This window comes from Leptonychotes weddellii, chromosome 15 (genome assembly GCF_054177405.1).
Source record: "Leptonychotes weddellii isolate Sample4059 chromosome 15, ASM5417740v2, whole genome shotgun sequence".
Classification (NCBI taxonomy): Eukaryota; Metazoa; Chordata; class Mammalia; order Carnivora; family Phocidae; genus Leptonychotes; species Leptonychotes weddellii.
In genome coordinates this window covers 35,140,679-35,156,311 of record NC_138383.1, presented here as the reverse complement: position 1 = coordinate 35,156,311, position 15,633 = coordinate 35,140,679, and the positions used below count along the sequence as shown (strand labels likewise).

The window sequence follows — 15,633 nt, the reverse complement described above, 5'->3', positions numbered from 1 at the left end:
GAACACTAACATAGAGGATCGGGACCGTCAGAACCAGGGCCTGTGGATGTGTCAGAGGGGGCCGCTGGGCGAGCTGAGCGAAGAGCCTGGGGGGGGCGATGCTGGGGGGAGAAAGACAAGCAAATATTGTCGTTGCTCTCTGTGAGTTCTAACAGGAAAGTCCGGCCACAGCCGGCCACAGGACGACTTTCTCTCTGTTGAGCAGAAAAACATCCCTCCTAAGGACGCGTGCAAAAAGAATCCTATGTTCTTACTCACAAATGAATGTTTCCTTTTATCAAAAACATAAGGGTGGGGCGCCTGGGTGGCTCAGTCGTTAGGCGTGTGCCTTCGGCTCAGGTCATGATCCCGGGGTCCTGGGATAGAGTCCCGCGTCGGGCTCCCTGCTCAGTGGGGAGCCTGCTTCTCCCTCTCCCACTCTCCCTGCTTGTGTTCCCTCTCTCGCTGTCTCTCTCTCTGTTAAAAAATCAATAAAATCTTTAAAAAAAAAACAACAACAACATAAGGATGGTCATTCAGTGTCTTTACCTTTTCGCCTTGGATGACAGGAAGCTTAAAGCTGTATTATCATCTGGAATAACTATTCATACTCTCTTGTTCTCTTGCTCTACCTCTGTTGCTTTCTGGTACCTTCCCTCTTGCAGGCAGCAGAGGATCGCTGCAAGTTGTCGATCTATTGTAAGATCATCTCCGTTGCTGACATTTTTGTCTTTCTCCTTTCCCCAGGGTACAGCAACTAGAAGAGGAAAATGCAGAGCTCAGAACAACAGTGACCCGGCTCAAGGCACAGACGGAGAAGCTGGACGAGGTGAGCGGCAGGTCTGGGCGTCTGTCAGACTCGGATCTTGAGCTCAATCCCCAGAGAGGCAATGTGGGCCACAAAGGCCTTCAGTTGCTAGTTTCTGGAATTCTAATAGAATTGCTCTAACAACAACAATAGGCAATAAAATATGAATAGTAATTTGTCTTTCTGTATTTCTGATTTTCCGAGGTTTTTTTTTGTTTTGTTTTGTTTTTTTGCAGTGAATATATTTTCTTATATAATGGGGGGAAAACAATAATAAAAAAGAGAGAAGGAGGTTAACTTCTGCTTGGCTGCACCTGATTCAGGTTTCATCCGGCACCAGGGAAGGACGTCAGAGGCCTGACATTTTTTAGCCGTGTTTCTAGAATCCTAAGGGACCAGGCTGTTTCTTTAAGCCCTGACTCCCAGGGTCCTGTCCGAGTCCCCGGGGCGTAGCGAGCCTCTCTGGGAACGCTCCTCCCTGACCGGGTCCGCCCCACTGCCCGCTTCAGGAGCGGCAGCGCATGTCCGACCGGCTGGAGGACACGAGCCTGCGGCTCAAGGATGAGACGGACCTGTACAAGCGCATGATGGACAAGCTGCGGCAGAACCGCCTAGAGTTCCAAAGGGAACGGGAGGCGACGCAGGAGGTGGGTCTCGTGCGGGGGGAAGCAGGGGAGGAGGGTGGGCACCAGGGCTTGCTCCCGCAGCCCCGCTCCCACCACCAACCCGCCTCTGCCCACGCAGCTCATCGAGGACTTGCGGAAGGAGCTGGAGCACCTACAGATGTACAAGCTGGACTGCGAGCGGCCAGGCAGGGGTCGCAGCTTGTCCTCTAGCCTGGGCGAGTTCAGTGCCAGGGCCCGCGAGGTGGAGCTGGAGCATGAGGTCAAGCGGCTCAAGCAGGTGGGCCCTTGCAGCCTCCCTCCCCACGGGATGGGTCTCCTCGGAGGGGCCAAGAGCTGTAACAGCACCTTCCCTGACTGGCGGGGCTGCTCGGCCCCACCTCACTGCTCGGCGAGGCGGCTTCCCTCTAGGCTGCATCTGATGCAAACCCCAGGGGCTTTCCTTGGAGTCCCTACAAGGAAATAGACACCACTCTGCTGTCCTTGATGATGGGATGGAGAATGAGACTCTACCCAGTTGCAGACTGGTGCCTTGCTGTGTTGGGTTCTCCCAGAAGCAGACCCTGAGCCCAGGGTTCCATTTTAAATGGTTCCCAGGAACAATCCCATGGTCGAAGACCAGTTGGGGGAGGTTGGATCAGGAGGGGCAGAGACCAAGCGAGGGAGTGCTGGTGAGTGAAGCCCCCACTCAGCCTAGCCTGACCCTGGGGGCGGGGGAAACTGCTCTATAAATTACACTCCTGAGTCGGCTTCACCAGCATCCCCCAGCAATCCTAAAACCCCAGCCCTTCCGCATTCATGATGGGACGTCCAAAGTCCCAGGTGTGAGCAGTTAGTTAGGAGACTTGAGGCAAACACTAGCACATGGTGCTGGTCCATGAGGTCTGGGCAGGGCACCGTGGGGCCCCCTGTACTCGGGAGCAAAGATGCCCCTGGAAAGAGTTGTCCTGGAGCAGGATTCCTGAACCTAGCTGCAGGAGGAGCCTAGATCCAGCCTGCCAGCCCAGAGACCCCAGAGCATCACTCTTCATGGAGGGCCAGTTTTGGAAAAGGAGCCACCCAGTGGGCCGTGTCCCCATGTGGGGCCTCAGGAGCTCCTCTTCTGGCTCACCCACCCCCAGGAGCCCTGCCCCTATCTAGAAACTTAGTTCCCCTGAGCAGGCCTGTAACTCCTCCTCAGGACCCCATGACCTCCCAACATCCAGACCTCCCCCCTAAGCCTGGCAGAGGCCACATCATCTATGGGCATCTTGAGCTGGCCGTGACACACACGAGAGGAGGGTACTGGTGGGAGTCAGGAGACCGTGAATGCCAAGAAATGGGTTCTGGTGGGTTCTGAACATTTCTGGGAGCTGATGTTGCCCTTGTCCTACTCCACAGGAGAATCATAAGCTGCGGGATCAGAATGATGACTTGAATGGACAGATCTTGAGCCTCAGCCTCTATGAAGCAAAGAACCTCTTTGCTACCCAGACCAAAGCCCAGTCTCTGGCTGCAGAAATAGACACAGCCTCTCGCGATGAGGTAACATGCCCATTCGTTCTCGCTTTGGAGCCTCGGCCCTTCCTCTGTCCTGTCCCATTCCCATGTGCTGTGACGAGAAGCCCAGGCCACCCCGAGCAGGAAAAGCAGACCAGAGCCGTGAGGGATTCTGGCTATAGGTGGAGTTACGTCAGTTCTGATTCCTCCACGCGCTGGGAGAAGCATGGGTTTGGGAACAGACAGAAACATGCCAGTTGATCAACATGCTTCCATCAACAGGTAGCACAGGAGAGGCTAGAACTCCTCTCCCTCAAGCCAAGAGGGGGAGGACCCTAGCCTTTCTTGAGCACCTGCTTGTAGTATATCTTCTGACAATTGGAAGGCTTTCTGGACGCTTCCATGTTACAGATTGGGAAACTACGACACAAGATCACCCAACTTGTGGGGAGCGAAGGACCCAGGTCTCCAGAACCAGAGTCCATTCTTTCTGCCCCACCAGGGTGTGGTTATAAAAAATCAGGCCTCCAAAATGTCCTGGTTATATATTAACGTGAATCATTAAGAAGTCCCTGAACCCTTATCCTGTGCTTGGGACACAGAGCTAAGAGCTGACCCCTCGTCTCAAGGGGCTCCAGCCTGGTGGCAGAGCCAGCATTTCCTCCTAAAGGACACGTCAGGAATGGACCTGCACGGGGTGGGGGTGGGGGGCAGAGCTGGGGTGGCGAGGGGGCCATTTCAGGTAGAGGAAACGGCTAGAAACCTCAGGAGTCTTAGGGCCCGAGGACTTTGGATGTCATTCTTGATCATAAATGTCTTTGGCCAGTGTTCTCAGCCTGTACCAAGTAATTGCTCCTACTTGGGTCCCTCCACAGACCAGCTGGATCCGAATCCCTGGGGGGCGGGGCCTGGGCACGTGCATGGCTCTCACTCCTTAGGTGTGAGAAGGGGCCCTCCCAGAGCTGCTGTAGCTTGCTTCTGGCATCCGAATGCCGAGGTTAGTCCTGCCTTGCCTGGGGGTCTCCTGAGGCAAGGTCTGCCTTGCCCGGGGTCTCCTGAGCCCCTAGCTCGTTGGGCACCGGCTCACCGCAAGCTGGGAATCTGGGCTCCCTCTGCACCAGAGCCCGGGCCCGGCCTCTGACCCATGTCTCCCATTCCCTCCAGCTCATGGAAGCCCTGAAGGAGCAGGAGGAGATCAACTTCCGGCTGAGGCAGTACATGGACAAGATAATCCTTGCCATCCTGGACCACAACCCCTCCATCCTTGAGATCAAACACTGAGACAAAGGATGGCTGCAGAGCGGCCTTGGGGACCCTCAGACCCCGGGCCCTGGGACCAAGGGGCAGACCCCGCTTGAGGATGCGGCCCAAGCCGGGCCTCACACACACACACACACACACACACACACACACACACACTGTAAATGTATCTCTGGCCACCATGTCGTGTGTACTGGTGTGTATGTGGAGGAATCCGTGCACGCAGCAAGGCGTGAGTGTGGGGCAGTGGCTCTGGGTGACATCTGTACCGTTCCTGTGCACACACTCCGTGGCCCCTTTGCAAGGGCAGATGGTCCTGGAGGTGGGAGGGGCAAGGTCTGCGATCAGGAGTTACTGTAATAACAAGAACTGGAAGATGGTGTTTCAGATACCAGACAAAAATGATTCTACCTCTGGGGAGAAGGATTAAAACATGCTCTAGTGAGACAGGCTCTTTCACCCCACTCCTGTTCCCTCTGGGAGTGGGAGCCAATTTCTGATCTTTTCCAGGAGTTCAAATGCCCAACAGCTGCATCCTCCCCAACCTCTGTGGCCACCTTTGAAGCCTAGGTGCTCAGGCTCTGAAAAGATGAAGGGGCCCTCCCAGAGCCCCTCCCCGGCTGGCAGCCCCCCGCTATCCTTGGGCACTGTGTGTCCAAAGGACTCAGGCTTGCAGAGGAGCTAATGTGGGGCGACCTTCATTCTAAGAGTTCTTGGTATTTTAGAGTTCTCTGTACACTTCCCCATCCTTGCTTACCTACCTCTTTCTGTTTTATTTTTAAGACCATGAAAAATAAGCAGCATTTAACTTGGGGGTACAATGAAGAGATTCAAAAGGAGACGGGGGGAGCTGGGGGCCAGGGGTGTCTAAAGTACGTGTTGGCATTGGGCATCCAAAGACCTGCTTTTCAGGGAGGAGCATGCTCACACCCCTGTTCGTTTCCTTCCCTCTGGCTGCATTTTACCAGAAGAGAAGAAAAACACGGAGGGACTGTTTCCATGGCATCGGCGGGCAAGGAGTGGGCCTTGCTGCCCAGCTCCCAGTCTCCACACGGCCTGGGGATTCTGAGCTCTGGGCTTAGCTCAGCTGGGTGTCGAGGGCCCCGGGTTCCAACTGTTAGAAACACTCTTGCATTCTGCTCTCAGCCAGGCACGGTGTGCCGGTGAGAGACACAGTTGGGGATGTTGTAGGGAAACCTTAGTTTTCCATCCTCAGTGGCACGTGGTGGAAATGCACACTCTGGACTTTTAATGTGATCTTTTGTTCTAGGCAGCTGGGAGTAGATAGGGTACTTTGAGCCTTCCAGTTTATCTCAGTGGTACATGGCTTGTGATTTGTTTCCTTAATCCAAGTATATTTGAACATGTACGGTCTTAATCTTTTCCCCTGCAGTTTCTTCTTGTCTTCAATTCTGGTGTAAAAAGGAAAGTTTGGGCATGTTGGGGAGGGGCTGGAGGGGTGTTCGCTGGGAAGAGAGGGCTGTAGAGGGTGAAGAGGGGCTTGGGGGCTTGGGGATGCACGTTCCCTGTTCACAAGGGCAGGGCTGTGACCAGGACTGGTCTTCACTCCATGCCAGTCACCTTCTGCTGTTGTTGGATCGTGTGATTTCTCTTTAAGTTCATGTGTGGGATTTGTTTCATGCCGCAGATAATGGGGCTGCGTTGGTCCGATCCAGGACTTTGGGGTCGGCCACCCCAGGAAGACTAGGGCAAGGGGTCCATCTTCTGAGAGTCTCTCAAGCCCCTAGGATGCTGGTGTCCTTGGGCTCCTCCGGGGGTCTGAGAAGCAGCAGCGGCAGTAGAAAGAAGGCAGGAGGAGTGGGTCTCTTGAGAATTTGCTAAAAGGCGGCAGTGGCCCCGAATTAAAGGAAAGAAAATGTATCATGACTTGGCTTTGGTCTGGATTTTACATTGGAAGGAGTCCTTCGGAGGCCAGCCAGATTAAGATCCTGGTCCGTGGGGGACTCGCCCTAGGAGTGAGCATTTTGTATGTAAAACTTTCTGTGCTCTTTAGCTGCATTGATACGGAATTCCAGAGAAGGCCCCAGAGGCCTGGGTTACCCAGTCACTATGTGGAAGGGAATTTCTGCTTTGTTGAAAAGGGGTGGAAAGCGGTGGGCTTGCAATGTTTCTGCCCCCTTCCTGAAGGCGGCGCAACAGGAGCGGCCTCGTCTGAAAGGCCCCCAGGGATCTGGTGCTGTGCATGGGGGTCTCTGGAAGAGGGCTGACTTTAAAACGAGACTAACTCCATGTCACCCAGGCCTCAGGTTCAATCCAACCTTCTTCAGCCAAAATCGTCTTAAAAAAACCTAGGCTGTCATTCTAGTTGGCTTTTCAAGATCATGTCGTGTTTTTAACTGCTCTTCCATGTGTGAAAGCTAGCCTTCGGGAGGCACATGCGGCCAGGGTCCCAGCCCCATGGACCCCAGCGAGGATTCCAGAGCGGTACTGACTCTGGGAGCAAGTGGGGCAGACCCCGCCCCCTTCCTGGGCTTCCCCCTCCTTTGTGTGTTGTCTGATTGAGAGTTCCCCTCTTCTCTCTGGGTGCTGGACCTGCTTAGGTAGTACACATGAGGACCAGCGCGGTGTGCCTTTCAGGCAAGCAAAACACAACTAGTGGAAGTTATGTTCCAGGCAATACTTGGGACACATCTCAAACGGAGAGATTTTAAAAATTCTGATACCTGGGCCGAATCCCCAGAGGATCCGATTTCATTGCCGTGGGGTGTGGCCCAGCTACTGGAATGTTTAAAGAACTCCCCCAGGTGATTGTAACTTAACTGGGTGCCCAGGTGCGTTTTGTTTTTTGTTTGTTATTGCTAAACCTGGCAACTCCACCTAGTAGGGATTAGTAGTAACTCTTCCAAAGTTGAGCAGTGTTTCGGGAAGCACTCGGAGGGGGTCCTACAACAGACCCACATTTTACACGGCACTTGGCTATCCTTACATTCAACGGGAAGCCAACAAAATTTGCAGAATCAGTGAGTGAGCTTTATAAAGTTCTAGTAAAAAAAAAAAATGTATATTTTAAACTTTGAATTGGCCAAGTTAGACAGATTATTTTGTTTGTACATTCTTTGAGAATTGTCAGAGGGAAATGCCTTTATTTTGACTTTATTTCTTACTTATTACAATCACAGAGCTCGAGAACCTCCCAAGGCACTTGGACCCGAAACAGTGGTTTTCGACTTGGGCTGTGCATCGGAATAACCCCGGGGAGATTTTCGAAATTCTGCTGACTGAGCTGAACCACACCGCTGCCCCACCCCAAGATTCCAGTGTAATTGGTGTGGGTGTGGCCCAGGCATCCAGATATTTAAAGAGATCCCCAGGCCATGCTGATGTGTGGCCCAAGGTTGAGACTAGAAGGTTCCTAGTCAGGGATGGAGAAAACGGGTGGAAATGGCTGTCGGGTTTGTTAATCCAGGTGCTACCTTAACAGTGGGGGTGTCGGTGGCTTTGATGGATGGTGAGAAGTGAGCAGATCCCTCACCCCAGGGATGGGAGGCCAGATGCCTTCAGGAACTGGTGTACCAAGCTGTTCTCTCCAGCCTGGGGGTTAGCAAACCTGAGTGGGCAAGTCTCCGCCTGGTGCCCATGGGGTCACGCACAGGCCCATTCTGGAGTCAGGGGTCCGGAAGGGGCTGTCCCCCCTGAAGCAGCCCCAGAAATAGTCTTCGACTCACAGAGCTGAGCAGGAGGGGACACTGGCCTCTGATCCGTTTTCAGGCTGGGTGGAGGAGTGTCACCCCAGCTCTTCCACTGTTAGTAGTCAAACCAGCATCCCAGCCCATGTTCTGGAGGCTCCGGGCTCTCATCTGCTGGCAAGTCTGGTTCCTGAGCCCGTCAGGTACAGTGGTCAGGAGGGCACCGTGAAGGCGCTTTGGTTCCAAGGAGGGACTTCGTAACCGGCAGAAACCTGCAGGGGCCAGTGGGGCCTGGTGGCTCATGGAAGAATTAAGCCCACTTTTTGTGCTCTGTGGCTATGTGTGTTTAATGCATTAGCAAATTTAAACCTAAAAGCAGGGAAGTTTGGGGATGGTCACCATGCCAAGGAAATGACCATTTGCCTGGCAGATCCATAGCAACTCTATGAAAGTGCTAAGGAGGATTTTAGGTTGAAGACTTCAGTGCTGGCCCCCTCCCCGGTCATGCCTCCTTCGGGACTTGGGCAGCCCCTCTACGGCGATGCTTCAGGCTGGTACCCCCTGCCTGTTGAGGGGCCACATACCCCCAGGTGACTTCAAGCAAGTTCCTTCCCTTGACTCACTGACCTTAGGGACCTTCTGGGCCTGCCCAGCCGTGTGGCAGAACAGCTCTAAGGCCCTTCTGCCACATTCTCTGCTGCCTACCTGAGAAAATCGGGTGCCTTCTGGAAAGGTTTCTAAAAGCATAGACTCTGGTGAAGTGTGATGCTGTACATCACTCCGATCTTGTAGGCTCCTTCTCTCTCCCTGAGACTGTAGGGGGAGGGCTGTCTGCCCCGAGCCACCAGCAGGAGGGTGACTGAAAATGGCATGCCAGGGCTGCCCACGCAGGACATGAGTGCTGCTGCCAGGGGGCGGGGGGCCTGCGCCTCCTGCCGGGCCCCAGAGTTTGTGGGAAGACTGTGCTTCCTGCGAGGCCCCTGGGTTGCGGCGAGGGGGGGGCCTGCGCCTCCTGCCGGGTCCCTCTGCTTTGCTGTGCTGCACAGGCTGTGTTTTGTCTGCATGGTTTGGGGTCGTTGTCCTTGTGCCTTTTTTCTTCCCTGTCGCTGCTGTACAGGACTTTCCATGTCCCCACTGCCCCTTTTCTACATCCTCTTGTTCCCCTGGTCCTTCCCAAGCCCTGTAAATGTGTACATAGCGTCCCACTTGGCGTCCGCGTGCCCCCACCACAGTCGGTGTGCTCCCAGGCCAGGTCTCCCCGCACGTTGATCCACGTGGAGAGGCTCCGCTCTGCTCGCTCAGCCTTGCAGATTTGGTAACTTTGTACAGAACTCTTTTTACTGTGGTCTTCAGCTTGGAGGGCTCGGACCCTCTTAGCCCCTCCGTGCAGCCTGCAGCTAGTTTAGAAGCCTTGCACACCAGAAAAGGGTAACTGTGTAAAGCACCTTCTCCCACAAACCTCTTCCCCTGCATTGGTGTCAATATTTGTAGAAAGCTGGGCGCCCCTTCCTCACGGCGGGCCCTGGCCTGGGCAGGGACGTCATGGGTCTGCAGCAGCGCCCCTGGTCCCGGGGGAAGCTCCAGCAGTGGGGGACTCCCAGTGCTTGGCATTGGGCTGCCTTCAGGACCACCGCCGTCTGGTGTCAACAGCCTTGGACTCCAAGTGGCCAGAAAGAAGAGGCTTCTGGCGGCTGCCCCGGCCCGTCATTAACATAACAACTGCCGAGCTCTTCCTCCTTTGCCCAAGGTGCTCAGACCCGAGTGCCATTAATTCCCCGGCTGCGGGCTGGACTGCGGCGGGACCGGCCTTGTTGAGGACTCACGCGCGGCCTGCCGGCTCCCTTCATCCCAGCCCTTCCTGCTTTCTTGGCTGGGACCCCAGGGGCCCAGATTGGATAAGCTGCATGTATGGCCTCATGCCCTAGGGTTTGTTAGATGGCTTTGACTCTGTGGGATTCTCCTTGAGTCCCACCCCAGGAGCCTCCATTTGGAAGCAGGCTTAGCTTCAGGGCTGGGCTGAGACCTCCACCCCCAGGCTCCGGGGAAGGGGAGGGGGGAGGCCCAAGGCTGTGTCCCAGGGCCTTGAGCTCTCTGCCCCCTACCTGCTTCTAGCCAAAAAGGAGCAGGCTCTCAGAGGCAGGCTCCTTCAGGAACTCTAATGTACAGACCAAGGTGTAAATAAATAGTTTGCTTTTCTTGCCTGACTTGATGGTGAGTTTCTGTGGTTGCGGGAGGGAGGGTGGAAGAGGGAGACCTGGTTCCGGGGCTCCTGGGGACAGACCGTCTTCTTCAGGAAGAGAGGCCCCACCCAGCATACCAGGGTGGCTGGTGCTGTCCTCCAGGTGCAGGGCAGAGCAGGGGGTCACCCCACAGACCCTCGTTTTGGCCCACTGTCCCTAGGAGAGGCGATGTGGATCCCAAAAGCCCCTGTAACACCACCATGTCCATCCCCAGGGCTATGATGTTCAAAAACCTTGTCTTTGCCGCAACCAAGTCCCCTTTCCCAGCAAGGACCTCCCGGGGGTCTTCAGGTTGCCCTGGTCACTCTAATGGGGCTCCAGGGACATCTTCCTCCATGTCCACCACTGTGACTCCCCTGGGTCACGGGCTCAAGTCCTCCCCTCAAATTTGGTTTCAGACCAACCTGACAGCAGGAGTCCTGCTAAGCCCAGGAGCATCGATGTAGCTCCAGGTTGAGTGGCCCAAATGCCCAGCTTTCTGCCCTCTGCCCCTTCCTTTTACTATGGGATTCCAGGTGTGGGGAAGGGATTCACAGGTGGCCCCGGCCCAGCACCTGGAGAGGAGTCTGCTCTCCCTGATGGCCCAGACCCTCAGGACAAGCAGGACCAGGTTCGTCCACGTCCCCACACAGGCCCTTGTGTGGTGGGTCTGCCTGGGCGGCAGGCAGCTCCCTACTCGGTGAATTTACGTGGCCTCCTGAGCTCATGGGCAAGTCCCTTCCCCAAACTGGGAGTTTGTTATCCTGGATCTCTGTTCCCTCCATCTTCCTAATGTGCCCTTTTCCTTCCCGACTTGAGTTGCCAGATCCTGTGAATAAAAATACAGGATTCCCAATTAAGTGTGAATTTCAGATAATTTTTCAGCTTAAATATGTTCCATCCAATACTTAAAAATTATTCATTGCATATCTGAAATTCACATTTAACTGGGCATCTTGCCTTTTATCTGGCGACCCTATTCTCAACCCTTTCCAGGACCTTTCTGCTGCCAAGCAGGTGTCTCCAATTCCTGAGCTCCTGCCTTGCGCCCCAGTTTCGGAATTAGACTCCTTAGTTTGCCACTACTTTTTTTTGAGACTGGTTCTGCCTTCCCCACTCTACCTAGCCATCCAGAAGCAACCACTGGCCTTTCCAGAAGCTGTTAGCCCCCTTGAGCATCTGCCTTCACACAGCCACCTTCCCTCTGTGTATCTCTGTCCAAATTTCACAGTTGCTATAAGGACACCAGACATTGGATTAGGCTCCACCCTGACCCAGGATGATCTCATTCATCTTGACTTGCTTGTATCTGTAAACACCCTATTTCCTAATAAGGCTACATTCACAGGTACCAGGGCTTAGGACATCCACATCTTTTTAGGGGGATGCAATTCAACTCTATTTGCTATTCTGGAGAAAGGTGAAAGCAAGCACTGCTGGGTATACAGGTCGTGCCCTCCACACAGGTACATTCCTTGCTAGGCTGTCCTGGAGAACCGTTCCTGAGTATTTCAGACATCATCCCTGCGCCCCCTAGAGGTCACACAGTTCCTGCAAAGGGCTCGTTGTCAGATCCCAAACTCACTAGGTCCTCACATTTAGAGCCTTTTAAAAAATTTTTCTTTTTAAGATTTTATTTATTCATTTGAAAGAGAGCACGAGCAAGGGGGAGGGGCAGAGGCAGAGGGAGAAGCAGACTCTCCGCTAAGCAGGGAGCCCGACATGGGGCTCAATCCCAGGACCTGGAGATTAGGACCTGAGCCGGAGGCAGATGCCCAACCAGCTGAGCCTCCAAGGTACCCCCATTTAGAGCCTTTTAGAGTGGTCTGGGCCCAGGCCAAAGTCTCCTGAAGAGGTAAAAAATATCTGGGTCTGAAATCACTCAACCAACCAATTTATGTACAGAAAAGACAGCAGAGGCTTATGTCCTCCTGGGGAAAGGGGAGCCACAGCTGACCCCCAGGTGATGAGCTGCACTTGGGAAAGTCCGGGGGGGGGGCGCTGCAAGAGCGGGGGCAAGGGAATTGAGGTCAGTTGGGGATCAGGGACAGCTTCCCCGAGGAAGGGGTATTGCAGAGGACCCCTGGGGGACTGTAGGACCCAGGAACCACATGTGGGAGAGGCGGGAAGAAAGCACACCCTTTCAGCTGGGAGGTGGGGCTGGTGAGGCAGTGCAGAGCCTGGCCAGAAACAATTGTTTCATCAGCACCTAATAGATACACGCTGTAGGGCTAGGTGCGGAGCTTTGACCCTGAGCGAAAGAGCTCTGCTCCTCACCCTCAGGGCACAGAGTGCCTCCAGCACGTGAGAATGGGAGGTTCTCGATCCTGGCTGCATATTTGAATAATCTGGGGGTAGTTGAAAACCCCACGGATATAGGCCCCAGCCCAGCGAGTTGGATTCAGGTGGTAAGGGGTGCGCTGGACACTAGGGTTTTTCCAAAGTGCCCCGGTTGATTCTAGTGTGTAGGCAGGTGTGAGGGTCACCAGTATGTAATCCCCCCACAGATCATTTGAGGAGTCAACTGAGGCCTGGAGGAGGAGGAGAAGGCCAGGTGAGGGAGACTGGGGAGGACATGGGGAGGGAACAAAAGGTGAAGAGGCTTAGCGGGGGGAGGGAGAGCAGAAGGATCTTAAGCCAGGGAGTGGCCTGCTCAGAGCCCAGTCTCAGAGGGTGGCGGCGGCAGGACTAGGCAGCAGACTGAGAGACGAAGAGAGAGATGAAGGCAGCCTGGACTCAGGTAAGACCTGGGTTATCTGTTTGCTGAGTGGGATGAGGAGTTGGAATTGCCAGATGTCAGTGGTCATCTGGGTAAGGGAGCCAGGCTTCTCACAGCTTTGCCGGGAGGGTCTACTCCAGCCAACCCGTCTCCAGAAAATGACTAAGCTACGCGCAAAGGTGGGCAAAGCCACTCCCGCAGCCCCTCACTTTCACGCCCGCCCGGGGCCCTCCGGGGCGACAGGTGCGGCGCCAGCCCCTGCTGGCGGCCCAGAGACCTGTGGCCAGCAGGAGGCGCTCGCTGCAGGATGAGGCCGGTTTTCGTTGGCTCAGGCCAGCCCGCCAGCGGTGGCGCGGCCCTCCGATTTCCCAGCCCTGGGGAAGCGGGAGTTGGCATCATCCCTCCCCTGTCACTGTGCCTGATGCAGTGCGTGGCCCGCACGAGGCAATGGCGAGGTAGTTCTTATTGGCTTCCGTGCTCGTAGGGCTTACCGCGTGCCAGGCAATGTGCCAAGTGATTGGTGCGCACTGGGTCCTGTGATCCTCACAACCACCACTAGGTGGGTGGTAGTGTTATCCCCATTTTACAGATGAGGAAACTGAGCCACCACAGGTGACCTAACTCGCCTCAAGTCACCCGGGGTTCACACCCAGGCAGCTGGTAAGGGGAAGAGTCATCCCAAAGTGGGACTCCACTGACTAGCCCGGGGAGTGAGTTGCTCAGAGCAGGGAGGCGTCGCTTCCAGGATGGAAAGGCTTCAGGGAGAACGGAGGACACTTGCCGAGCCCTGGAGGAGGGGCCAGCTCTCCGTGAGCAGAGGGGCTGTGAAGAGCGCCGTGGGAGCTTGGGTACAGAAGGATGGTTGTTTCCCTGCGGCTCAGCTGGGCTAGCCGGGCCCTGCCTTACAAGTGGGCTGAGGGTCACGATGCTGCAAGCCCCCTAGGGCAAGGTTATGGCCTCTAGGGCCGGAAAGTCCAGAGCCGGCTTCAAACCAGTCCTTCCAGGAACTAACCCAATGGCTGGACTTGGGCTGCAGGAATTTCCCCTCACTCCCCCACCATCCCTGGTGTGGCCCTGGCTTTCACTCCAAGCTCTTTGCTGTTGGGTTCTGATTTGGGCTCCATGACGTTGATGTGATCGCTGGGTTAAAAAAAAAAAAAAAATGCTAGAGTTCCTAAAAGGCCCAAACCCAGAGGGCGAAGGTGCTGGAGCCTGAGCTCACTTTCTCCAGCCTGTTTGATGGCACTAAGCCCAGGGTAGCCTGTGAGATCCTCCTCCCCTGCATTCTAGCCCCACTGGCCCCTCTGCCCCCACTCAGCCTTCCCAGCTTATCCAGTCCAGCAGGCTACCCCCAGACCAAGAGCTGGCATCTGCTGGTCCCTGACAGTGTCTGGGCCAGGCCTCAGTACTCTGGCCTGCAGTTGTGGGTGGGAGTGTGTTTGGGGGGGTGGGGTGAGGGGAGAGGAATGTTTTGAATGTCAATTCTGGAGGCAGTCAGGGCCAGAAGGAGAGGGGAGAGCATCTAGTCCAAACTGTTTTGAGGTTGGGGTGGAGACAAAGGACATCCACCTCCTAGATCTCTGCGTCCTCTGCAGGATCCAGCCCCAGGGCTGAGCACCAATCAGTGTTTATACTCAAAGTCACAGTCGGGAATGATAGGGGTGGTAAAGGCTCCAAAGATAGCCACCATTGATTTACTCCCTCCCTGCGTTGCATGCAGGCCTCTCCCCTGTTGAAAGGTGGAGTCGATTATCCCCTCCTCCCAAATTTGGGCTGGCCCTGTGACTACTGTGATCAATAGGGTGTAAACATGCATCATTTGTGGCAGAAGTGATCACCTGGGACTTCTCAGCTCTAGCCCTACGAGGCCACAAGGAAACATGTCTCCTTCCTCTCGAGCTGCACCCTCTTGGAGGCCATGCTATGAGGAAGCCCAAGCAGCCCCACACTAAATGGAGGTTCCAGGTAAGTGTCGGTCATGGGAGGGAGGCCACGGTGGGCCTACCAGCCATCCCAACACCTGAGCCAACAATAGATGAAGCACAACTGCCTGGCCAACCCCCAGAACCTGAAAAGGGTCTTGTTTTCAGCCTCTATGTGTTGAGGTAGTTGGTCACACAGCAATGATGCACGAAACAGCAGGTCCTCGGGAGTTGGCTCTATCAGGCCCACTCTCACAAGATCCATCCCCCCAAAAGGAATCCACCTAAGCATCTTGGGGAATGACTGGGTCTGTCAGTCCTCTGATCTCCTCCAGGCGGATCTCTAACTGTGCAGGAGCCCCATGGAGAAGCCGGAGTGTCCATGAGAGCAGGCTCACCTTTAAGGAAAGGACGAGTCCCTAGGGCTGGAGCTGCCTAGTGGTGGGGCTCACTAAGGCTCCTGCCTTGTTTGGGGGCTTCTGAGGTGGCCTGATTTTTTTTCAGCCTGTGACCCACCTGTGACCCCTCCTGGCTCCTTTAAAGTCCACAGCTGCCTTGAACCATCTTGTTAAGAGTGAATGTTCCACAAGCAAGTGGAGGAGTCAGGGAAAGGGAATTGAACTAACCACCGAGAAGGAGAAGAGAGAGGAAAAGACCAAACCACACTAACCCTAAGTTAACTAACTAACTAACTAACTAACTTAACTAAGTTAAGAGTAGCCTTAACTTAAATGTCTACAGGTGTGGCCTTCTACTCAAAAGGTTTCAAGTCACGTTGATTTTTTTTTTTTTCCTCCTATTAACGGCAGCCTTAAATTTAGAGCTTTCATGCTGGCAAAGGGACCAGGAAACCTGACCAAGGGGAAGAGTGTCAGGTTGCTATGAGGGAAAGAAGGTCAAGTGGTGTCTCACCCCCCTGCTAACTTTAGCAGTGAATAATGGAGAAGGTGTTCAAATTTTAATTAACACGGGGCTGT

At 54.7% G+C, this 15,633-nt stretch overlaps 1 protein-coding gene across 4 annotated transcripts in view; it reads left to right on the top strand.

The window, feature by feature from the left end:
- The window catches only part of RAB11FIP4 (RAB11 family interacting protein 4), a 113,183-nt gene extending 103,183 nt beyond the window's left edge, over window positions 1-10,000 (top strand). For all 4 annotated transcript variants that reach the window (XM_081805401.1, XM_081805404.1, XM_081805402.1 and 1 more), the window contains 5 exons: window positions 727-808; window positions 1,297-1,434; window positions 1,532-1,690; window positions 2,791-2,934; window positions 4,054-10,000. In XM_081805401.1, coding sequence (XP_081661527.1) covers window positions 727-808; window positions 1,297-1,434; window positions 1,532-1,690; window positions 2,791-2,934; window positions 4,054-4,170 — 640 coding nt within the window. In that variant the 3' untranslated portion in view covers window positions 4,171-10,000. The remainder of the gene's footprint in view (window positions 1-726; window positions 809-1,296; window positions 1,435-1,531; window positions 1,691-2,790; window positions 2,935-4,053) is intronic.
- The last annotated feature ends 5,633 nt before the right edge of the window (window positions 10,001-15,633 follow it).